This window comes from Apteryx rowi, unplaced genomic scaffold (assembly GCF_003343035.1).
Source record: "Apteryx rowi isolate R43461 unplaced genomic scaffold, aptRow1 scaffold_125, whole genome shotgun sequence".
Classification (NCBI taxonomy): domain Eukaryota; kingdom Metazoa; phylum Chordata; class Aves; order Apterygiformes; family Apterygidae; genus Apteryx; species Apteryx rowi.
In genome coordinates this window covers 449,626-475,930 of record NW_020447475.1, presented here as the reverse complement: position 1 = coordinate 475,930, position 26,305 = coordinate 449,626, and the positions used below count along the sequence as shown (strand labels likewise).

Here is a 26,305-nt window from a genome sequence, read left to right as displayed (position 1 = left end):
AAAAAAAAAAAAAAAAGAGCAAGGAAAACGTCTAAGGAAACACATTTAAACAGCTAAAGATGAGTCAGCATACAGGAAACTAATTCACATGACTGGTGAGTACAGTGACAAGATTATCAGTAAATCTTTTTTCCCAGTTTTCCTCTCCCCCCTCTTCCCCTAAATTACAGTTTAATGACTCTGCCTTAAAAAAAATACCCGGTGAATTAAGTATGAAGCCTGTCACTTTCCTGGAGCCTTAAATTTCCAGGTATCCTACAGAGAGGATGTCTCTCTTCCCCAGGAGCCACTGAGGCATGGAGGGACTTGCCCTGTAGGCTGGGGGACGTTTTAAATCTCCAGGCATGTATTAAAGCTCACTTGCTAGTCATTAGGTTCAGAAAAGAATAACTTTGATTTCACAGTGAGTATTTTCAAGGGCAATTTTTTTAGCGGTGCACAGAAAGGATTTTCATCTCTTTCAGTCTGGAGTATTTAAGTGAAAATGTGAGACTGTGGGGTCTGGATTCAGACCATCTGTTGAGGCACCTAATACCAAGGACAACTGCACTGCTAATTTAGGAGCCATCATTAATTTAGGGATCTTAAAGTAATTAAGGGTAATTAATAATCATCCCTAATTAAGGAATAAATTAGGTGGGATAAATCCAATTGTAAGGTCAGACTCTGGTTGACCTGATTTCTGTATGTAATGGAGGAAAGGGGTCTGAAGGTGCCTTCCAGTTCCCTTCCGATGGTCTCATGTAATGTGCCTTGCTTAGCTGCTGATGCCAAAATCTTTGCATCCCTATTTCTAGCCATGCTTGCATCCTACACAGGTTGCAGAGAACAGCTCAATGTTCATCTGAGCTGAAGTGATCCCTTGATAGTTCCAGCCACTGCTCAGAGGTACCAAACTGCCCGAGCAGAGAGCCCAACCGATGAGTCCCTGAGCCTGGGCTGCATCAGCACCAGGAGAAGTGCTTCTTTCGCTCTTTCCCCCACCCCTGCAACTGTTCAGGTTTGAGCTCCGTTGCAGAGGGAGGGCTGGTACTGCTGCTTCCTTTGCAGAAGCCATTGTAAAGATGGTAGGAAAATGCCATGCTCCCAGACTGTCAGCCTGGTGTCTTTCACAAGAGGTAATCTTTTACTGGGGAAGTGGGGAGCTGTTTTTTTTTTTCGTTTTTCCTTTGTCAGAGTTGCAATATATTTGGTAGAAGGGTTGGAACTGCGTGCACTGGCAAGCCTGCCACGCTAATCCTCACGGGATGCCCAGCTGCCTGCTTTCCCCAGTACGTGGTGTTCAGCAGCGTAGGCTGACTGTGAGGCAACTTGAGCCAACACCCTGAGTATTTAATATTCTTGACATAACTTGATTCCAGGAATGACTAATGCCAAATCTGCTTTAACTTTTCTCCTTCCTCGTTTGCACTTTGAGCTTTATTCACCTGGATTTTGGGCTCCTGATCCAAGTTTGTGAAGGCAAGCCACGGTTCAGGAAGGCAGGTGTGGCTTGCTCCTTTGTTCCAGCACGGAGCCCTGAAATAGTAACGAAGGGAAAGCAAAGAAGGCTTTCAGTTGAAAGGAGATGCATCAGCGCAAAATCGATATTTGATAATGTCCATCAGCCTGTTCAAGCAAAGCTCCTACTGACCATAAATTCAAGCCCTAGGCCGAACCTTGTTAACACACACTGATGGAGATTTCCAAGGGGGACTCCTAGTGCTGTATTTTCAAGCCCTTAGTCAGGTACCTAAATAAGTGGCCTGATTTTCAAAGGTAACAACGCTACCCCTTTCTGCTCAAGCTTTAATACAGTTGTTTGAAATTGTTGGGAGCTGCTGAAGGTCTGTCATTCTCAAAAAAAAAAAACAAAAAAAACCCCCTAATCTTTCGAAAATCCTGTTTTGCATTGGTGAGGCACAAAATTATGATTTCTGCTCACCTCCAAGCAAAGGGTAATAGAGATGTTACATTACTCTAATCTCACTGATGACTATTTTTACAAAACAGACTATAGTGCATTTACTAGTACATGATGAAGGAGCATAAATAATTTAAACAACAGTTGTCAAAATAAATGAGCAAAGTGCATTTTGTGATAAATTACACTGCTTTTTTAATGTGTTTCTCAGTTGCAAAATTCAGTGATTTGCAATGGATCTCCCAAACATTAAAGTGAATTAGCAAACCTCTACTCTATTAGCCATAATTTTAATCTTAACTAGAAAGGAATTATTTAGTACTATTTTGGCAGGGGTTCCTCCATAATATTCTTTTACAGCCACAATCTTACAGTGTAGTATAAGTTATGTATGTGTCCTGGTGATTTTAGAGCTGAAAGCTGATTATGAACAGTAAAGAATTTGAGCTAGCATAAAGATATAATTGTTTTAAATAGAGTTTAGCAACAATTCATATTGTTGGCTGCTTTGGTCTTTCCTTTGGTATGCAAGTGTTAACCAAATTTATACTTGCTTAAGGAGAGCTTAATAAGAAGTTATTTTTTTAAGGCCCAGTATCAACATTAATGTATATCCAAGGCATACATCTGCTTAATTTGTCTGCTAGCTTGTGTCTAGTTTAGAATTTACATGCTGAAACTCCATTGCCATGGGTCTTTTTTTCTTTTTTTTTTTTTCATCTACATCTAGGCTTGTTCTCCTTTACAGAATCACAGAATCACAGAATGGTTGAGGTTGGGAGGGACCTCTGGAGATCATCTAAGTCCAGCTCCCCTGCTCAAGCAGGGTCACCTAGAGCACTTTGCACAGGATCACATCCAGGCGGGTTTTGAATATCTCCAGAGAAGGAGACGCCACCACCTCTCTGGGCAACCTGTKCCAGTGCTCTGTCACCCTCACASTRAARAAGTTTTTCCTCATGTTCAGATGGAASTGTCTGTGTTTCAGTTTGTGCCCGTTGCCTCGCGTCCTGTCGCTGGGCACCACTGAAAAGAGTCTGGCTCCATCCTCTCGACACCCTCCCTTTAGATACTTGTACACRTTRATAAGACCCCCTCTCAATTGTCTCTTCTCCAGGCTGAACAGGCCCAGCTCTCTCAGCCTTTCCTCATAAGAGAGATGCTCCAGTCCCCTAATCATCTTTGTGGCCCTCCGCTGGACTTGCTTCAGTAGTGCCATGTCTCTCTTGTACTGGGGAGCCCAGAACTGGAGTTACTTAGGATTGTTCCTTTCTCCTGAAGATAAAGGCGGCTGCCAAGGTTGCATCTCTGCAAATCAGAACTGAAGTCACTTTTCCCTACCCTTTTGTGGGTACCTGTGATGTTTTTTTTGTTGTTTTGGGTTGAGATTATTTAAATAGAAAAAAAATGTGGCTGAAAACCCACAAAAATTGGTAGAAGGCTTCAGGTACACTGATGATAATTGAAGTATTTTTTTAAGCGTTTGATTTGCATGGACTAGTTATGGAGATGGTGGTATGTTTTTAAATAAATGAGCCCTGGTTAAGTATCACTGTCCATTTAGTCTTGCCTTCGAATCAAAGAGCAAACTTCCTCTAAGTGTTACCCAGAATGAGGAGAGACAAAAGAAGAACAGTTAAATGAAAACTTTTAGGGATAAGTCTGGTATGCATCATCACACACAAAGGATGAACTGGAGCAGGGGAAAATATTTTTCGTTGGAACTGCTGGCAATGTGGGTGTATGCAGAAATAAGTGCCAACACAGAGAGACAAGACAAATAGGATACCAATGGAAGTAAGTAATAATTAAATGGACAACTTTGTTTAAAAGGGATGTTTTCCTGATTCATCCCCACTGGTCAGACATGCCTGCAGCTACACTAGTGTCCATGTTCATTCCATAGGCCCACATGGCATCTTCAGAAGGGCTGAGATTTTTTTTGTCCTGGTTCTTGTCTCGTCAACATCAAAAAGGCCTTTGTTTTTGAAAATTAACCTCAAAAACAAGCCTTTCATTTGAAGGTACAAATGGGATCCTCCTCCAGTCTAAATATCCTACCTACTTTGATATTAAGCTTAATATTTCTACTGGAGCAAGAGATTGATAGGTCATATAATTTGATTCCACATTCACTATTAAAAGGCTCAAAGTTTGCAGAACTTCCAAAGGTGGGACATGGGAAAAGAATGTCTGATAATACTGGAAACCAGCTAATGGCTAACCCTGCTTCAGCAGGGTTACAGGTGTAAGGATGAGGCTTTCAGGTCCCCAAGAAGCATCAGAGAAGAAGTTGCTAATTCCTCATTCATAGTGCATGTATATATGCATACATAATTCTGTGCATAAATTTTGTCCCTTTCTTACACTAAACAAGTACTGTGGGGTCGGGAGGCAACACCATAAAGTCCAAAGAGTGATAATGATTGGGAGCTACTGTCTGTTTAGGATGTCTGTTGCTTCTGGGTGCAGAGAGCTCCATTAGCCCCAGTAAGAGTAGACCAAGATGACTTGCAAGTCCAAGAATCAAAACAGGTATAGAGAATTAACAGGGAAAATCGTCAACAGAGGACAACTCATGTTCCAGTCCTCAAAATCTTTTGTCTGGTCCTTAAAATCTCAAATAAAAGTTTTAACACAACTTACTGCCAGCACTAGAATTAGCAGTGGTTTGCCAGAACTTAGTATTAAGTAAAGGGCCTTGACTGTTCCCAGCCAAGTCAGTAATTTTGCTACTGTGCAGAGAAGTCAGCAGCAGCTAAAAGGCAGTCAGGATCTTCCATAGAAAAAAACCAGGGAGTCTGTTTTTCACCTTTCTAGTGGTTGCCATGGTGCATCATCTTCAAAAGGCATAGTTTCCAAACTAATTCTGTCTCTCACAATCAAATCCTGTAAAACATTTTTAGAGTGTGTTATTACTCATAAGTGTGTAAAAATGGCACTGCCTTACTCAAAAATCTATTCCCTGTGTGTATTCAGATTCATGATCGCAGCCTTGATTGACTAAAATAGTTTTGTTGCTTTTTTTTCCCCTTAGCTCTGTAGAACCAGCACAGCTGACATTTCATCTACTCACTTGTTAACTAAGGTCCAGATTCATCCCATCTACCTTCAGGTGCCTACCAGGTCTCTTCGTGCTCTCTTTCTCTGGTCAGCTGAAGCAGTACTAATGTCCCGAGAGTGATAAGGTTTGGGTTTGGGGACAGGAGGCCGGTGACTGTCTCTCTCCTCTGACTGCATAGAGAGGCTACAGATATAATTTAGGTAACAGCAGAAGGTGTCTAAAAATGGTTGGATGAATCTGGGCCACACTTTCATATGCAAGGCCTTTGTTGGTACCACAGACAAAAAATATCAAGCATAGTAGTTACACTTTGGGTTGRATATGTTGTATAATATAAGTAGCTAACTTTGCATGGTGGGGGAACTGATATTTTAAAACAATTAGCTACTTTCACATTCAGTGGTACTTTCAGCCTAGTCTGTGGTAGATGACTCAACATGGTTTCAAAGCAGACCCACATCCTCACCACAGATTTTAAAGAACATATGGAAAAGCCCAATGATGTTCTGAGTGTCAGGAGTACAGAAGATTGTGCCGTAGCCTTGGCTTTAATGKGGAAGTCTATCAAGCCTTCCAGGAAACTCGTGGAGGCTGCTATGGAGGTTTCAGTAGCGGTATCTCAAACACGGGGAGAAAATGTGGTCTCAAAACTCTTTTTCATGTTAAGTCTGGTGAACTGGAGTTTTGTAAAGATATTAGCCACTCAATCATGAGCTCATGTCTTAGACAGTTGTCCTGCAGGCAGTCCTGCTCCCTGGGAGTAGGGGTCATTTTCTTTAAAGGTTATTGGAAATGATGCCTCAGCATGGTGGCATGGATGAGGTGCTGTTGGAAGTGTCGCTGAATCTGAAGAATGTAGGTATTTAGTCATAATCGCTTGTGGTTATTTTATATATATATATATATATATATATAGTCACAATAGATTTTGTGGTACATACATATATAAAATATATATGTTTTGATATTTTTCATGACATTTTAGCAAGAATTACACTTAAAAACACCACATGCTGGCACACCAGAGATGATGGCTCCCTAATAATGGACGCAACAAACTCCTTTGTTTATGGACAATTGAATATACAATTATGCAGTTGGTTTGTAAACTACTCTAACACCCACTTAAATGAACAGCACTCTATAAAAGCAAGATAATCACCCTTTATCAAAAATTATTTTAAAAAATAATGTACATATATAGGCTTTTATTTCCTTATCTTCTACTTCAACTCAAAAMCAATGTATTTAATTAAATTGAAAAATTTGTTGTTAGCTAAATTTAAATATCAGCACTATAACCACAGTGCATATTTTTTCCACATAGTTTCATTACAAATGGCATATGTCCCATTTGTCTAATCCCTATTTCTGTGATTACAAAATAGCCATGTTATATAAAAACAACTAAATTATATATTTGCATACAGTACTGCTGTGCCTCTGTGGAAGCCATTTTGAGCTGTTCAATGCTTACAGTTTCTTTCATTTAAATGATTTGTTATTTCACCAGCAGTACTGCAGAGTTGTTCCAGTCTTTTGCTTGAAAATATTTTTTTCATTATTCTACTCTAATTACTGAAAATGAAGTAAATAATGTTTAGTAAAATAAATAATAAAAGATAATAAAAGAAATGTGCATTAGTAGTTCTTCATGCCATTTAAACCTATGCGATTTTTGTAACTTGGATTTCAAAGTCTTTGGGCTTTAGTTAAAGCCAGCCTTTAGTTAAATGCTTGAATAGTGCAGTGGGACCCCGACTCCTGGCTGGGCAGTGACAAAGTAACTCTGCTAAAAATAGTTTGCAGGATTGGGCCCTCTGGTAGTGAAAGAAAAGTCAGAGAATACATAATTTGAACAAAAGCTCTGGTAGTTGCCAGTGGGTCTGCTGTCCCTATTGTTATTTAAGAACAAAATCAGTTGTGCCTGTTACCTGCAGCGCAGTCAGTCCATTCACAAGCTACTGGCTTCATTCTTTATTACCTTTCTAAATGAAGTTAAACATCCATGTTCTTTGGAAGCCCATAGTTAGCATTCAGGGAGACACCCAACACAAATCCATGCTATGAGTACTTCAGTAACAGAGCCGGCTTCTGAGGCTCCTACCACTGCCCACAGCCGTTCTTATCCACTCCCTGCCAAGACCGCTGGAGCTGTAGTGGAGCTGTAAGGAGATCTGTGAAATGAAGTGGTTTAACACAAGTATTGCTCTTCAGGTTTGTTTTTCACATCAGATTATTTCACAGCTCTGCTGTACTGTCGTACAGCAGGGTTGGCCCAGCTGAAGGGCAGTGATACCTGCTGGAGGAAGGGAAAGAAAAATCGGAGGACTAGGGCCGTCCCCACTGTGGCATGATTCATGACATAGAATTGTGCTCCCAGTATTATATAAATGTGCTGGAAGCAGATCCATGCTTTTCATTGCGCAGGTAGAAGGGGAGTCTCTTTCCATTGCATGAAGGCACAAAGACAAAACTGGCTTGGTCTGTGATCAGAGAAGCTGCTGTTAGGCATCCTGAAAGGACACCAAATGTGCATACTCCAAAAGCAGATGTCAGGGAAATATTCTCAAAATGCCATGTGGAGTTGGCACAGATAAGGATATTCCAAATCTCAGCATTGCATAAATAATATACTTTTACATGGGAAACTAGAATGGGAAGAACCAATGTCCAAAATTTGCTTTCCAGCAGAGAAGTGCAAAACTTTGGGATCACCTCTTTTGTATAGCAGGCTCAGAAGTTTTGCCTTTTAACCAGAGATATCACAGGTTATTTGCTGGTTGAATTCTTGAGAATTTGAATCAAAACCAAAAAGCTTTTTTTTTTTCAGAACATTTGTTTTCTACATAGAGACAATAGTATCTGCAAGATGACAATCGGATGGATTTCCTTAGCTTCCGACTGATCACAGAATCACAGAATGGCTGAGGTTAGAAGGGACCTCTGGAGATCATCTAGTCCAATCCTCCTGTTCAAGCAAAGTCACCTAGAGCACATTGCACAGGAGAGACACAGACCTACTGGAATGACTCCAGCAGAGGTCTACTGAGATGATAAGGGATTGGAGCATCTCTCATATGAGGAAAGGTTGAGAGAGCTGGGACTGTTCAGCCTGGAGAAGAGACARTTGAGAGGGGGTCTTATCAACGTGTACAAGTATCTAAAGGGAGGGTGTCAAGAGGATGGAGCCAGACTCTTTTCAGTGGTGCCCAGTGACAGGACGCGAGGCAACGGGCACAAACTGAAACACAGGAAGTTCCATCTGAACATGAGAAAAAACTTCTTCACTGTGAATGTAACAGAGCACTGGCACAGGTTGCCCAGAGAGGTTGTGGAGTCTCCATCCTTGGAGATATTCAAAAGCTGTCTGGACACAATGCTGTACAATGTGCTCTAGATAACCCTGCTTGAGCAGGGGGGTTGGACTAGATGATCTCCAGAGGTCCCTTCCAACCTCAAACACTCTGTGATTCTGTGTTTCTGTGATGACCTTTCAAAGATGATTGAGAGTGGCCTAGCAATGACATCCACCAGCTCCTTCAGCCCTCATGGGGGCATCCCTTCAGGGTCCATGGACTTGTGGATGTCAAGTTTGCTTAAATGATCTCTAACTCAATCCTCCTCCACCAAGGGAAATTCTTCCTTTCTCCAGACTTTCTCCCTGGTGTCCAGGGTCTGGGATTCCTGAGAGCTGGTCTTAGAAGTAAAGACTGATACAAAGAAGGCATTGTCAATCAGGGATGGATGGATTTTTCTTGGCTTCTGACTGATGGTCAGGGTGAATTTATGGCAGCCAATTTAGTCTTGCTGGCTAGAGTAGCCACATCTGTGTGATAGCTATGAACAATATCCATGCACAATGAAGAGAAACCTTTCAACTGTATCAGAAGGGGTAACTTCTTGAGCTGCAGGTCCCACCTAGGTTTGGAATTAATTTCTAGTCTGGAATATAGGCCAAGAGGTCAAAGACAAAAGTTCTTGCTGGCAGGCTGCACTCCAGCCAGAAAAATTAACCAGCATGCTCTGTTAGGTCACGGATACAGTAGTTGCATGGGAGCTTCTAACCAGAGAAAGCTGGAAAAAACTGAGAGGCCTGAGCTGTAGCAGCATGTTGTAGTTATGCCCAAATGAGGTGAGATCATTTTCCTTTGTAATCTCAGAAATGAAAGTAGAAACTGAATGGGAGTGTCATTAAGAAGTCGATATTTAGCATGTTTATAGCTCTTTCAGAGATCTTCAGTCCTCTCCTTGGGGACTGAACTCCAGAATTCTGAAATCCGGGACTCAGAGAAAACCCCTTCTGCAGGGAGATGAGTAAAGTGGCAATTCCTTAAAGTCTCACACTGTAATGAAACACTGGTTTTCTGACAAGACTGCAGTTTAGTTTTGCAACCTCTGCAAGATCACGGTTTTGTTTTTTCCATTTAGGCATTTTATCAGCAAAATGTTTAAATGCACCCTCTCCGGGAACATAGGTTCATCTTGCTAAAATATCAAGGCATGGAGTCTACTAGCTAGATGGTGTTCAACATCCATTTCTTTATGTTGCACCCAGTCTGGTGCAGAGCCTCTAGCCTAAGTAGGGATGAACACTGAATACAAAATCCTTAAAGCGTGGATTGGAGGTGGCAGTGAACTGGCTAAAAATACTAATTGGTGAAGGACAGTCTGTCTGTGTTTATTTTGGGGCAGTCTGTAATAGTGGCTGGGCTCTTGGACCAAATATGAAGGTATGACTACCTGAACAAGCTACTGTGAGGTAATTTGAAGCAAGAGTGTAAATGCTGAATGTGTGTTGCGTGCTCTTACTCAGTGACAGCGTGCTAAGCTGCCTTGCATTTAGCACAGAGTAAGAGCATGCACATGGATAGTTATAGTAAAGCATCTGTTCTGCTGTAAATCCAGATGCTGGTTACCTTGCAGTAATGTGTTCGTGGAGGCATACCCTTAATTATCCTAAATAGACAAATGCATGATGCAAACTGAAGATTTCAGACATATGGACATGCCAGAAGTTTCAAATCTCTTGTGGGTGAGGCTGTAGAAATGTCTTGAGGGGTTACCAGAACTTGTTGCAGCCCTGGATCTGCTTTTGAATGATATGTCAGCACTTGCTTGGGATAAATATTAAAAGACTTGTAGGAATCATCAGAGAAAATTTTCACAACTAACTTAGAAATCAAAGTCTTGTTGACTTTTAATGAGACTTTGGTGTGCAAATCACTTGGGTTTTGGGTTTTTTTTGAAAATCTTGTCCATCTTCTTTCTAGCCAAAATCTGTTTCATGCTCCAGTGGCAGAAATCTTTCCTTCCTTCCTTCCTTCTTTGAAGCAAAAATTTAATTGGGATTTGTATTTTTCTGGCACTGGAAGAAAAATACCACATCCCATTAGATACTTTCCCCTGATTTTTTGAAGCAACTGAAGTTTGTATGCGCATGAATTGCGATAAACTATTTGGCCTGAGATAAAATGGTAAAATTTCTCCTACAGTTGCATATTCCTACCAACCTAATTGTCTACCATGGGTAAAATATGAAAGGTGTTTAATAATAAACAAAGCATTATTTTTGCTTACACGTATTTTACTTTCCCATGGGAATTCCTTAACTATAATGTTGATTTGTTCATATATTGCAAATAGAAATAAAAAGTTAATCAGTGGCAAATCGAAACAATGTGGCAGCATGGACACAATAAATTATTCAGCTGCAAAAAGGTATTAATAGTGCTGAGTAAATCGTTTCTCTAACAAACTTCAGTACTTTGTGGATTGTTTGCAGGAAGCATCTCATTTTATCATCTGTGTCCATAAATATCTAAGATATTCTAAGAAGATTATTCAGTACGTAAGTTCTGTGTCAAATTCCAATATCCAAGACCTCAAAGGAGTTTAGGGATCTTATCCTTTGCTGGAGTCTATATCATTTTTGATTTCAGTAGAAGTGTAAGCATTAAACATACTAATCCTGAGCATTGTGGTACCTACATTTTACATGCTAATTGGAATTTGTAACAATCAAATTAAGCATTAACTTGCAATTCCTGTCACCTCTTGCTTGCTATTTAATTGCTGGATACCTACTCTGAGCTAGTTGTTTTGATAATCAATGGCGAGAGGAACTTCCAAAGAATAAGTCATCCAATATGAGATGTACTGTAGGATAAATACAGTGGATCATTCTTCCAAGCGGCCTGTGTTTCTCCACTGATTGCAGAAAAAGCCTAGATAACTAGCTTACCCTGGTTGCCTGTCTAGAATAGAAGTGAGTTTGTTTGTGTAAAGACCTGGTGAACTTCAGAGTCAGGGTCAAGTGAGCTGGCGCTCTGTGGAGGGAGTTACTTCTCATAGCTCAACAAATCCAGGGATACATTTTCATATCCTGCTTTTGTGATATACATTTAGTCTATGTTGCAGTTTGCAGTTATGTGTAGAAATGGCCAGGTAGCTTGAAACAAGCTACTTAAACCAGTTTAATCATTTGAGATTCTGAGAATCATCTCAGAAATCCATGCAAGTTTATATTCTTACATCTCTAACCTTAAAGACAAGCTCCCAGGTGGGAAGGAGATAGAGTCTGAGTACCTTCTACTGATGCTGTTCCACTTTGTGAAGAATACTGATGTATTTATTTAGCTAAAAAACAAAGGGAAGTCTAGCGGTCCATGATATGGCAGATAAGGCTTTCATCTTCACCACTGAGTTTGAGTCCCTGCTTTGCTGCATATTTCACTGTCTTGAATCCCTCAGCCCATATGGTATGTTCTGCGACATTTAGCCCCCAAAAACTCTGTTTGAGGTGTGGAGATGCCCTTCTGTCTGGATTTTAAAGGCCAGTTTTCTACCTGGTGTTGAATTATTTTCTGCCAATAAGTACATTGGTTCTATCCCTGACTTAGGCTGGCTATGTCTATCCTGCAGCACCCAAGAGCACTTCCCAGTCCCCTGAGTCGGATGCTCAGCCTGGCCAGGTGATGAGCGTGCGTGAGGGTGAGAACAGGGAGTGTGCCCTCTCCCAGACACGTGTGCTTCCCTTGGAAGGAAAGCTGGCTTTGCAGGCACCGAGGAAGATGTGGCGGGGAATAACCCAGCAGGTCCTGTAATCTGCCCCACAGGGCCCACCTGCCACCTATTACAAACACAGCTCATATTGCTCTAGTTTTTGGGGAGGGGACATTAAACAAGTCTGGTTGCTTGGTTGGCAGCAACCAAATTAGCAATCAATCATCTCTGCAGAATACAGAAAAGACACTGTGGTCTGAAACCATTTTAATATGTTTCTATGTCATTGTGTTTTCAGGAACATGCCTGCATGATGCAAAAGGAGACAGAGTAATATGCAAGTGCTTTGGATAGCTTCCAAACTAAAATAATAGGAAAGGGGCAGATCAGGGTAAAACAGAATTTGCAACTGATCTGAGGGTTCCTGTGCTGAGTTGGTTATTACTCCCCAAAAACCTAAGCAACTGAACATCTCATGCCTTCTGGACACTGGCTAGATACTCTTTTTTCATACCTGGCTTGTTTTCATGAATCACTTCTGTACTTGGCTCTGTGGCCAATACCGCTCACAGAATTTCAGGCCTTAGACTTCACGCCTGGCTTAGGAATTTCTTTGATACATGCAGCCCATCCTTCATTATCAAGCCCTTCAGCAGAGGTAGTGTTACTGGTATCTGTTTTATGAGGAAAAGGTGTGTGTGTGGGGGGGTGTCCTGCTACTGTGCTGGGATCAGCCTAACAGAATGGGGGCAAATGACTGTTTTTCAGGAGGAGGTGAGACAGCAAAGGAAGGGTAACGTGCACCTTTCGGAATTTTGTCAGATTGTTGCCTGGAGAGTCAGGGCTAAAGGTAGTGGCGACCTGCACATAAATGCACCAAATCCTGCTAAGTGCTCTGAAGAAGCAGATCTGAAAAAAACATCTTAAATCAAACATTCATAGTCAATGATTTTTTAAAATCTCTTTTTGCCTTATTATGAACTGTGAAATAAGGTGATGTCTTCTCGCTGAGGGATTTTGAAACTGAGGCATTTTGTCTGTGAAGTGCTTGGACAATAAGCCCTCCAGAAGAGTCCATGAGGACAGCAGTAATTTCTCCTCCAGAGCCAGGATTGAATGTTGTCCAGTAAAAGAGGTGGTGGGCCACCACTGAACCATAAGGATATGCTGAACCACCAGAATAAAGCAAAATACTGGATGGCTGCTCTTTCTGTGGGTTTGGCCTATTGGTGCTCAGAGCAATGCAAGAGTCCTGGGGAAAACATAGGATGTGATAATACAGGTAAAGGGTATATCATAATTCATTCCTCTGAAGGGCTAAATAAAGTTGCTTGTTCAACTAACTTGGGGAGGGGGCTGATTTTATAGGCTTCATGATCTGTTTTGTTTTGTACTAAATGCATGTGTTTGTGTGCATGTGTGCAGTCTTGTAGGTACATAGTTTTAGCAGGTATAATTCTTCTTTTTGCTTGGATAATCACTTCACAGGGTGGAAACTAAGTTAAAACTTAGATTTCAGGAACCTCAGAGTGAATATCTCCCTAAAGGTGGATAGTTTGTTCCACCTATTCATTCTGCATAGGCTCTGCATAAGTTCTGCACAGGCAATGAGGAAGTGTAGCTCCAGAGAGTTTCCAAAGCCCTTTGCTATTATACTTTGATTTCTTAGTGAAATCTTTGGTTTTCTCTGGTTCTGCTTCTGAACTTAATGCATATTTTGCAGAAGATCCCTAAGAGAGTAATACAAGGATGTATTGGCCAGAACTGGTTCCCAAATGCTGTGGCATGGTTTTGTACATGATAGCCTTGAAAGAGTGGTGCAGAGCTGCTGGACAAGTACAAGTACAAGTCCCAGGTGGTGGGCACAGCGGAGGAGCCACTGCACAGCCATCAAACTGCTGCTGGCCACCCAGGACTGTGTAGCTAAGAACCTTATTTGCATGCTGAAGATACCACTTAACACAATAGCTTTTTAAAGTTTGCTCAGTTTGCACAGTTCCTGGTGCTTTATATTTAAACCTAGTCACTTGAGACTGAAATAATAGATATGCAAAGGCTCAAGATGATGTGCAAATGGCTATTTAGAGCCACAAAGTGTAGAAGACTATTCGTCTGTGACAACCTTTTCACTTCCTGCAGAGCACCCCACAAGGACTTGTGAGATCAAGAACTGATTACAGGTAGGCAGCGAGAGATATGCATGATAAGGAATAAAGTCAGCAATCTTGGATGCATTTTCAGTTTCAGACAGCGCCGGCTGAGGTTATCAGGCTTTTTAGCATCACGTTCCTTTAAATCTTTCTGTTTTCTGTAATCTGAAGAAGGACCTGTGTATACAGTCAGTTCACTGTTGACATTGATGGGCAAATTTGCAGTATATCAGAATTCTTTGAAAGAAACCATAAACACTAAGGAAGTGGTTGCATGCACAATTTCAAAATATTTTAACTGCTTGTTAGTTCAAGGAAACCATTGTGTTCTGCTGAACACAAATGTGCATTTCTTTTTTTCTTTGTGTGTTTGCAGCAGCAGGTAGGTGGTGGGACATACGAAGCCTTTTGAGTAAGAATGAGTGAGCTACTTTGAAAGACAAAAGAGTGTCCCCCAGGATTTTGCCTGGTTTTGGAACCAAACTTTTAAACTCAGGAAATTTTCAGGTTTTGGTTAGGCTCAGAAAGGAAAAGGCCATAAATTTATTGGGACAGATTTTTTTTCTGAGGTTTCCAGATTAACACTGCAAAATCAAGCTCTGGATCTTCTAAAAGCCAAAAGCTTTTAGGGTGTTTATCAGAGCAGGGATGGAGTGTAAACTCAAGCCCTTTAGAGACCTGTCCATCATGAATTCTGATTTTTGAAGGAAGAGACAAGGAAGCAAAATTACTGCATAAATCATCTGTACAAAGAATCGATATGTGTTTCTCATTTTGTTTAACCTAGTAAAGTTGCTGAGAGATTTGCTTTAGTAGGGAAGCTGGAATTGTGCGTGACTCATGAAGAGACTCTTGGCTATTCTGTCTATTTGAAGACATTGAATAGCTCAGTGAAACACATTTTGGACAACTACATTTTCAACCCATTCTGTGTGAACCAACTGTGTTCCACAGAGCAGCTGTGATAACCTCTGACTAATTGGCTTTTCAGAAGGTTACCTGCTGAGAGCATCTGCCATGACATCCATTCTCCCAGAAATGTTTCATCTCAAAATTGCCTGATGCAAGCTGTAAAGCCCAGCATCACAAGCAAGAAGTGAGTTTTCACTTTGGTCAGAATATAGGGGAAAAGATTTGCCCGACCCTGTTGGATGTTCATCATTTGTCTTGAACCACTGGCCGTGATTTTCAAACCAAGGTGTCCCCAGCTGAGCTCTAGGTCTGTCATTAGGGTCTTAATAAAAAATAAGCTACAGGAAGAAAAAAAACTTTGCCGTGAAATGATAGTAGGTATGTCTAAACTGTCTTTTGAAGGCCTCCGTAAAGTGAGATTTACTGTTGAACCAGACAGTGAATGTGCAAGTGAGCCAGGATCCCGCATACTCGAGCACTTGCAATGGCTTAATATGGCTTTTGGACGGCGTTAGGCAGTGTCATGCACAGCGTGCTGTGCCGGAGCAGGCTGTGTGCAAGCAGTTTGCCAGCTGCCTCCTCGAAGCCCTTGTGTGGACCCGGGACCACTCAGAGCGAGCAGTGGAGAGATACATAAATAATGCCTAGAAGTTTATTGTGTGTAAAGTCATTTTCTTGCATATCTTATACAGGAATATTTATTCAGTAGCACATTTATGGTGATGGTATCAACTGTTATTAAAACTATATCCAGGTGGATTAAGAGTACTCACTTATGGGAGCAAATGGTCCAGAAAAAAGTGTTTTAAAAAAAGTAACTCTGAGCTGACATTTACAAAAATAACAATTCACGTGTCAGCTGCTCTTTGTTTTAAAGACTCTGCTCCTGGAGTCTTGTGGTAATACATCTATATCACCGTTCATTTGGGAAAAAAGGCTTCTTGTTTCATGGTTGGGGGTGAAAATGAAAAATATGTCCTAACTGTAGCCTAAAAAAATTGAGGTGAAGGGAAAGCAACATTTATTTTTAATTACATGATTTTTCAGTCATCATAATTATTTTACAGGCCTCTCATTAATGAATACTGAACACTTGAGATTAGAATTACTGTGTCTGAAGCTCTAGGTGTTGTGCTGGTCGATCCACCTTTATTGTCTTACTCCAAAGCCAAAATCTTGGCTTCCTGCTTGGCAAGCAAATTCAAAAATCAAAAGCAAGAAGAGACTGCCTTCCTTTTCCCCCCTCAGTGTTTTTCTACAGTATTGGCACCACATTTGGCAAACAACATTAAATAACCTTCAAGAATGTATCAACTACCAGGGCTTAGTAATGAGGGAAAATCAGGCAAGCCAGACCAAGATGTGACCAGTTTGGAATTAAAACCAAATTGGCCGTCTTATCAAAAATGGTCCATGTCTGCTTGCTCTCCTGGCTGCTGGATGTTGCATTCAGTCCATTGATTAATGTGTCACTGCTTAACATCATTTTAATAGAGGCTGCGGGGCTGGGACCCTTGCGCGGAGGCAGGGAGCCCTGCGGGCTGACTGGTGAGCGCACGGCCGAGCGCTGGGGGCTGCGGTGGGGACTGAGCTCGCTGGCTGGTGCTGCTCCGCTGTCTCTCCTGGGCCAGCTCCAGCGAGCTACAACTGCAAACAGTTGAAGGCAACCTTTGATCTCTGGCGGTGTTGACTCTGCTTATCAGTGGCCTGTTAGGTAATAAGGATGTGCAGCAATAGCTGCATTTACCTAGGGAAGACGAGATGCAGAGATTCCTCCCACTGCACCCACAACAGCAGGCGGGTGGTTTTATGACAGAGCGAACCAAGCGCAGGCACGGCGTCGGGGTAATCCGAGCCGGCCGGGGCGAATCATCGCAGTGGGGAACTGTGGAAACCCTCTTTCCTCCTTTGGTCACCATGATTGACCGGGATCCACAGCTGCCCAGAATAGATATTTTGTTTTTAAATTAACTTCCATAAAGCCTCACAGAGACGCATCATGTTCTCACAGCTCAGTGATTATAATTCAGCACGCAATAAATAAAAGGGTAAATTTACAAATTGTCTGGCAACCATTTCCTTTTGTGATAGTATGAAATTCTTCAGAGCTAGCAATATGCCTAATTATTAAGCAGCAAGATGCAACAGGTCTAATAAGCTGCAGAATATTGGAGTGCCTCAAGTGACATGAGAGGCATACAGGGAGATACCTGTGGCCTTGCTGTCACAGGAAAAATGCTAGTAAATGTAGCTGAATGCAGGTTTTCACCAGACTCAATGGAATAGTTGGTATATGGAGGCTGGAAATAGGTGTTTTTCATAATAATCCCATGTTTGAAATGTCCTGACCTTAGAAATATATTATGAAGTTAGTTCTGGTGGTTAGTTCTAGCAAAGGTAAGAAAATCATGTTGTCTTTATCAGGATCCCACAGCTATGGAAATACGACAAATAGATAATATAGCTAGGTTGAGCTGAGTTAACATATATTTAAACTGAATGAAAAATATGTCCCTTTCTCAGGTAGAAAAAAAAATCACACAGTATCAGTACTCAAAAACAGAATATGTCTTTGGCTTTGAAATGATTGGTGTCTTTCTACAGCAGCTCCTTGAAATGTCAGGTGAGATTAGATCTGTATGCCAGTGTGTTGGTAAGCAGCAAACCCCTTGCAAAAGGCAGTCTTCGTTCCAAAGAGCTTACAATCTAGGGCAGCGTTTTCAAAGGCAACTGCTCATTTGTGATACCTTTGAAAGAGATTGCATTTTCAGAAGAGTGTTGGGTTTGTGTTGTTAGAAAACCAGGACCCTGAGAGGAGTCTCCACAACTGTAGGTAACCAGGAAGAGTAAGTGCTTCTAAAATCCTGGCCTCAAGAGACAAGGTGATGAGAGCAGAAATGTGTTAAATCGCACGTAAATCCTCAGTTTGCTGGCTCAAACTTCAGAGTTTAACAGAATTACTATTTTCTCCTTGGTCAGTGTCACCAGTTGCCTCCAGCCTGGCTCCGTTAGGTGCCCGCGTGGTGGAAACAGTTGCACTGACACTGCGGCGGGTGGATCGGGCTTGGGTTTGAATCGGTCTCTGTTTCTCCTCGTTCCTGAGTTTCTCTGCCTGAAAGGCCAGCTGGCTCGCTTCAAACCAAAGCACGAGGGCAAGGCAACGATTTAGGCAAGGGAGGTGGCTGGGGCATCGCAGCATGAGTGCAAACTTGAGGCCTGACCTAATATCATTAGCCAGTTTACCCATTTAATATTAGTCTTGCAACTCTGTGGCTACATAAGATATTTTGCATTGCTTGGGAGAGCTTTTCAGATTGCCCCTTCCTTGCGGCAGGTGGGCTATTTAATCTGAAAAAAAAGCCCTATTTCTCCTTTGTGAGCCAGGCCCATCTCTGTCATTGCTGCATAGGTGTGAGACAGCCTCCAGTTCACCTTGAATTATGAGGCTAGGTACCAGTTTGCCTCTCCCCCAAGCTAAAACCTCCCACCGCCCCCCTGATTCCCCCTTTGTCTTTTTACCTGCTTAGTATCACCACTGATTTCTCTTCTGTCCTGGGGTGTATGATCAGTTATGTGTCCAGACCAGATGCAGGAGCCTGGCGCACAAACTTCCTGTCAATTCTTTCAAGAAATAAAACATTTYTGGTCCCAAATGTGCATCTTTCTCAAGGCACTACTGACACGGGTATGTCATGTAGTGCATGAGTGCAGATGGTAATGGGATCATCGCACCGGAGACCTGGAGGGTAAAAGCAACGCACTTGTAAAAACAAAAATGAAAAGTAGCTCTGTAATCAGGTGAATGTGCCTGATAAGGAAGGGAAGAGCTAGGGAGACCAGCATTCACTGTTCCTGTGTTTCATAGGCTGTATTTAGACTGAGGAGTAAAGTGCTCAAAGCAAGGTGTTTTTTTTTTTAAATCTCACTCAGCATTTTTCCAGAACCTGCTGGTTTAACCTCCCATCATCTCCCTGCCCGGCCAGACCTTCGCTGCCGTAGCTGCAAGGGGCTGGGACTGGGAGAGGCAAATATGGGCAGGCCGCCCGCTGGCGGTGCCCCCCTAGAGAAGAGCCCACCAGGCATGATTTCTGGAGGGGTGAAAAGCAGAAGGCCACTGCAAGCCTTGGCAGCATCCGCATCCTGTTAGCTTCACAATTTGGACTTTGGCCCAAAGAAACCAAAGATCCAGCTCTTACCACAGGCGCAGATGTCCGTTCGTGCGAGAGAAAGGACATAGCTGGAAAGGGTGCAAAGCACACCCCAGTGACTTCTGCCCCAGCTCTGCCCATCAGAGATGGGGTCCTTCACTTGCCCTGGTATAGCTGCACACAACGGCTGTAAAACAGATACGTTCTAGTAAAACTGGTGATGTTGAGGGCTCTGGGAGAACACAAAGCTGTGTCCAAACACGGCCTTTTGAAATAGCACAGTCAACTTGTCTCTCTGCATGGCTCCCTGTCTACGGGGTCTAGTGTAAGCCAGTGAAGAGTTTTTTATATGCATTTTAGTGACTAAATACTGAATAAATGAATGAATACATTGCCGTGTGAGCAGTCCTGCACAGGCACTCATCTCCTGTTCAGAAAGCCAGAACAAATCCCCATCAGAAATCATATAATCATAAACCAGTTTAGGTTGGGAGGGCCCTCTGGAGAGCATTCTGCTCAATTCTGCTCAAAGCAGGGCCAAGGTAAGTTGTTCAGGGCCTTGCCTGAAGGTGTTGTATCTCCGTAAATGGAGGTTGTGCAGCCTCTCCAGGTAACTTGTTCCAACATTTGCCCACCCTCCCTAGGATGAATTTTTTCCTTATATCTAACTGGAATATCCCATACTGCAATTTGTGTCTGTTACCTCTTGTCCTTTGACTGTGCACCTCCAAGAAGAGTTCTGGTGGAGGAGAAGAAAAACTACTTGAAACCTCCATATATTCCTCCTTTATGATGTGAGCACCTTACAGCTATGCAAGAGCTTTCAGGCAAGGAATAGCAGCATCAGTGCACAAAAAATGAGGGTACTTTACTGCTTTTGACAGGAAAAGGAAAACCCCCTAGGTTTGTTATGGGGTCTGAAGCAGGGAAGGAAATGGGTGGGCTGCGTTCACATCTCCTACTCCGTGCTGGCCAACTCATGCTGTCTTGGCCGGCAGAAGTGGTAAGGGAATATCAGTCCCTACTTTGGGATTTGGATGAGTCTTTCCAGGATTTGACTATCATGCCTTCAGCAGTGCATGCAAGCCTAACCAAAGAGAAGAGCCTGCTTTCTGGGACTCAGACTACAGGAAGAGTAAAAACTGGTTTAAGGACAGGCAATAAATTCAAGTAGGATTTGTTAAATTATACAAATCATTGCCAGTCTGCACTTTATATTTATCTAAGCAATTGATTAAGCACTGAGTTTTTTGGTTGACGACTAAAGCTGATTAAAGTACCTGGGTCACAAGATATATTTCTAGGAGTAGTTTGTCTTTACAGTAGAAGTACATTTACTCAGCACAAACCTGACTTTTTTGTTTTAGTTGAAATATATTGTAATTCTTTTGCTCTATTTTATACTTACCGTACGGTTTTGGTTTTGTGTTTTGTTTCTTACAGCCCCAGCAGAGAGCTCTCCATAAACATTTCCAGCCTTTAAAGCTGCTGTCCTGCCACTTGATATGAAAGTGAACTTTTCTTCCTGAGAAAAACCATAATAAATGGCACTGCCAGAAGGTGACCATGGAGGACTGAAGACAAACTTGAAGTAAAATCATCCTGCTCAAGATAATTCTGGGAGGACCTGGTTTGCAGTGGATTAAAAATGTGGTGCATAATATCGAGTGCTAGTTTGTTTGACATGGTCATTGACAGACCTTTAGCTGGAAAATTTCTTCCAGTTTTCATCACTGTGCATAACTTTGAGTTCCCTTTAGGGGACAGTCTGTGCCCTTCACTAGAAATCCTGTTTTAGCATGGCAACTACTGGATTCTTTTGTTATGTATGCAGATGGCATGATGTTTTAGGAAAAACTTGCAGCAATTCTCCAATCTCAGTGGATATGTTCACAATATTACACCCCTGATAGGAATGTAAACATGTCTTGTATATGTTAGTTTTGCAGTCCAATGGTGTTCTGTTGAACAATATCAGCACTTCATATGTGCTTTCTGCACAGAAAAACTAGCACAGTCCATATATAAAAAAATGACTTTTTTTAATACAGAGGATATGTTTCAGTATTTGTGCTGAGACTGCATCCATACTGAAGTCCACTACTTGCATACCTTCACTAATTCATAGTAGATTGTGTAGATAGATTTGCACGTGGCAAATGTGTGACTTACTGTATTGAGACTTACAGAACAGCTGTCACAGAGGTAGCCAAGAACAGGGAAAGTTGAATGAGCCGTAGGAAACTGTCTGTTCACCCTCTTATCCGCCAAAAATCAAAGGTTCTCATTTCCAGGGTGCCAATGCAGTTTTCTTACTCAGTGAGGGAGAAGGGAGAGAACCTTTCTCAGAGATGTGTTTGACCCTGGGTTTGGTCTACAATAAAAACAGGATAAACTGGAAGAATTCAGGTTTTTTATGCTGGTTACCCATTATGTTTTGGGCAGGATTGGGGAATCGTAGTCCAAACCAGAACTCTCTGAATCGGGTAAGGTGTAAGACTGTATACTTCTAAGGAGCAAGACTCTCTCTCTGGAGAGGGCAGATTTCATTAACCTTTTTCCACTTTCTACCCAAAACAGTATTTTGGTAGGAACCTGGAATAGGCAAATGGTTTTAATAAGCCTTTCAATATACTGTAGCAGGCTCAAGACTGTTGCATTCAACCTGACCGTTGTTTTTTGTTCAGTCTCTGGCTGGCCTCATCACTGGCTGTATCACAGCTGGCTGTGGTACCGTTTTATCCATGGGGACTTAGTGGAATTAGTGTCTGTCCCTCACATCAGGACCTTCTTGACACACTCTTTCTAATGAACCGATATCATCAGCATGCTGAGGGGATTTAACTGTTTGTTCCTTTTCTCTTTAAAATCAAAGGTAGCTTTTGGAGTATTTAAACACCATCATTCTCTCCAACCAGATGGATAGGTGCTATAGAGTTGCTGTTAGTTTAACTGTGAGTGAGACACCGTACTGGTGTGAAGATGCAGTGATGGAGAGAAGGTGCAAGTACGTCAAGTCAAAGGAATATCTTAGAGCAGGTTCCTGCTTAAAAACTATTGTACAGTTCATTGCTAGGGAATGTAAGGTCAACCAATGAGGGCCCCTGTACATCCAACATATATATATATATATATATATATATATATATATATATATGTTTAGGGGCTATTTTTTTCAGATGGGTTTGGGCTTACATTACAGCTTTCCACCCATCTCAGATTTAGCATGTTGGATAATTCTATGCTATTCAATCCAGAAACAAATTATTTTTATTGATGGCCAAGATTTTCAGAAGTGGCTAGTGAGTTTGGGTCTTTCCATGGGTTTTCAAATGGAGCTCCCCAAAATTCTGAGGCAGTAAGAATGTATATTCTCTTTCTGAAAATCCTGGTCCCTAATTTTAAATTAACTGGTTTTAAAAATCTCCTTAAAATATAAGAATCTTTGCCAGCTGCAACATACACATTTTTTAGAGCTTTTGTTAGCATTGCAAGTTGGAATCTGATACTTATTAAATGATCTGGCCATGTGCATTGCCGAATTCCATTCTAAGCTTCAGTAAATTTTATAGCTCTTTCTGTTACAGATTTTAAAAATGTACTCTGGCAACTGACATCAATTTCATATTGGTAGAGCGATTTAACAGAAAGTTTGATATCAGTTATTTTAGAAAGAAGGAGAATGCTATACTTCTGCAGTAGGGATTCTCTTATTTTACTACCTAATGAAAAATTCTGAAACAGTCTGAATGATAAAAGAAGAGTTTATTGGAGAGTGTTGTTCTAAATGGGTGTAAGAGAAACCGCTGGGTTAGGGGAAGAGCCACTAGAAGCATTTTGTGTATCAATGTTAGTTTTGAACATCTTCCAGTATATGGGCATGAATTTAGATGTGTGAACTTCTCCTGTTAAAACAGGTTGTTTTAAAAGCTTCCCAGGATTTTAGCTATGGTAATCTAGAAAAGCAGTGTTATAGGCCCTGAGAAATGTGAAAATAAAGTCCGGATCCTTGTCTAGCCAAATGCAGTGAGAATTCTGCTGTAGGTTTCTATCAGACCAATCTTGTTGGAAGCTGTTGTAGGCCTCCAGCCACCAGACAGCCTACGCATGTGAATAACAACGCATAAGCAAGAATCGTTCCATTGAGCCCAGTGACACTACTCACATGTGTACCTGTCTGCAGGAGCCATAATGAAATAACTGTACTTTTGGCTTGTATTTATTCATCATGTTTGGATTTTTTAATCACTGTTATGCTCCCAAAGTAGGCCATGCTTCCTCAGGGATATTTATGAAATTGTTCTACATCTGTTGAACAACTATCTGGATCCCAGCATATTCTTCTGAAAACTTTGTAATATAAATAAATATGTGGGAGAGATTTTTGTTATTATGAATGGGGGCAGGTGCTGTGTTCTCGGAAAGGCTATTGAGTGCAGACAATCAAGTCTACTGCATTTTTTATGCTGAACACCTTATTAATAGCAGACACATCCGCTTTTGCCTGGGTCGCAAGAATAGTTCTATGGAAAGAATGCTTTATCTCTAGTCAATAAATCATTTATGTCGAGAGTGCCAAAGACCAAGTCAACATGAAAGGGAACGAATAAGTTATTCCAGCAAAGGAAGTGAATTTAAATATGCTCAGAGCCATTAGTTCTGTGCAAAAGAGTAAGAGGCTAATGCTATTTTAATAAAACAGCAATTATCAGCCCTGTGGAGGGAGATATATTCGCACAGCTCGGTACTACCATTACATTGATCACTAGTTGTCATCCCTGAAATACAGGTAAAGCAAAATAGTGTCGAAGTCATGGTGCCGTTCTCAGTGTGCAGCCCTGCAGCCTTCCTCCCGTGAGCGGGCCCTCGCCTGCTGCCACTGCTCACCTGGTTCCTTTGGATGGAGAAAGGTTGCAGGGTCAGGCACCACTAGGAAACACGGACAGACTCAACTGTCCTAAGTGCTCCAAACTGCGCGAAGTCTAACACTAGAGAGCTGAAGGGATTGCTAGCCCCAGAAAATATACTGCAGCTGAACACATCCTTTGCACTGTTTTATTCCTCCCCCCCCCCCCATCTGTGGGTCTTTCTTTGCCTGAAGCCCCCTGATTTACTCTGTTAAGGACCATGAAGCCTTCCTGGAGGGGAGTTTGCAGAGCTCTGCTGGCTCTTTGGTTTCGCCCGTCTGTCTGCATGCAGTGCTCCAGCAGTGGGCTCGGTCCTCACCGCCTGTTTCTTGGAGTAAATGTCGTTACTTGACAACTAGACTGAAAGCAGCTGCAGTGCCGTTAAGGAAATCCAAACCACTAAAAATGACAAAATTCTTTTTTTGTTTAGTTTGTAATTTTCAGAAGACCCTAGGCCAGACCCCCAGCAGATGTAAATTGGCACCGATCCATCAGAGTCACTGGAGGTTTGTGGATTGATGCCAGCCATGGAGCCAGTCCTGGGGTGACTTTTTTGTTATAACTTCAGCTAACCTCCTCAACCCCCCACAAAGCCACAGGATCTCAATTATTCAAAACTGTCTCAGGCAAGCAAAGTAAAATCCTACATTTCTCACCTCAGTCCTCTTTTAACAAATAACATCTTTGCAATCAGAGTCTCCTTGAAAGCCCCTGCTACAAGACTGTGGTATAATTGACCCTGGTATATATAGACTGTGGTCAATAAGATTTTAATTTAAAAAGAAGAGCTCCTCTGGTATAATTAAAATTCATGGGGGGAAAGTACTACCAACATTACCTGCAACTTCCTACAGTAAAATTCAGGAAAGCTACCTGGARTACAAAAAGACCTCACTAACATAATGTATAGGTGATTAGGCACCAATTAAGGAAAATCAGTGTTTGATGAGGGAAGCCAAAGAAATGTGTGGAAATTCAATGGCCAGTAGGTTATGGCTAGTAATTCTTTAAATATATCCTAATAAATACAGTCATAGCAGAGCTAAGTCTGATGTTAGACAGGCACAGCACAATAATTACTCATAGTGCATGGAAAAGAAGAGTAATCAACAAATATTCTTGTTTTGTATTTGAAAGCAGTAGCATGAGGGAGTCAGATTGTACATTAAAATGTAATTCCTCCTACTCCATCAGTAATTATGGATAATATTAAACAGCAGCTATCCAAACATTTTTTTTTTAATTTGCAAAGCCAGATAACTGACTCTAAGAGTGTAGGAAAGCTTGCCTAGGATATCTCAGAACTGGGAGACATAAGAGAAGCTTCAAATGACAGAAAATGCCAATAACTGAAAAGAATGAGTGAGCTGACCCAGAAAACTGTAGGCTCATTAGCTTCCTATCAGTCTTAGACAAAATCATGGAAAGGTTGATATGACACAATCGTTAAAGCAATTAAAAATTGACAGAACCCTCCAAATGATTTTTATAGAAATGTGTTATGTCAAAAACTTTGCTATCAGTTTTTTGGATATCAAAGGCTTGTTGATAAAAGAAACTCTGCTGACATACTATACTTAGTCTTATATTGATCATTTGATCGTGATAAAGCAGAAAATAGCACTATGCAAAATCAGTAGAGCCCACACTAAGTAGCTTAAAACTGATTACATAATATATCACAAAAAATAGCTGTAATTACAAAATTATCATCAGTGAGAATATTTCTAATGAGCTCCTCCCAAGGTATGTTCTATTTTCAATATTCCTCCCAGGGAAGTACAAACTTATTGTTGGCAACATCCAAAGATGACAAAAATCGGTGTTTTAATAATAATAATGATGCGGAGCAGGTCAGTCATACAGACTAAGCAGGAATATTACAAATTCTGAAATCCAAGGGAGAAGAACGCAAGTCACACTTAGAAGATTGGGGAGGATGTCTAGCATATGGTGACTGCGAATGTCTGTGGTTCTGATAAATAATCCATGCGTCATCAACCCTGATGATGCTCTTGCCAGCTGGGAAAATGTAATCTTCAAGGAGGCCAGGCAGCAGCATTTGGGAAAGATATTTAGTACGCAGCAGTGGTGACACAGTTACAGTGCCCATGTGTGCAGGTTAGGTGCCCGGGTTTCAAAAGGATCCTGAGAAACCGGGGAGATCATTTTTTCAAAAGCTACCAGTTGATTCAAGGGCAGGAAAAGAGTTGATA

The 26,305-nt window shown here is 41.5% G+C and overlaps 1 protein-coding gene across 1 annotated transcript in view; it reads left to right on the top strand.

Moving 5' to 3' along the window:
- SAMD12 (sterile alpha motif domain containing 12) overlaps nucleotides 1–20,694 on the top strand; it is a 150,156-nt gene extending 129,462 nt beyond the window's left edge. The window contains exon 5 of the mRNA XM_026055706.1: nucleotides 20,626–20,694. Coding sequence (XP_025911491.1) covers nucleotides 20,626–20,648 — 23 coding nt within the window. The 3' untranslated portion in view covers nucleotides 20,649–20,694. The remainder of the gene's footprint in view (nucleotides 1–20,625) is intronic.
- The last annotated feature ends 5,611 nt before the right edge of the window (nucleotides 20,695–26,305 follow it).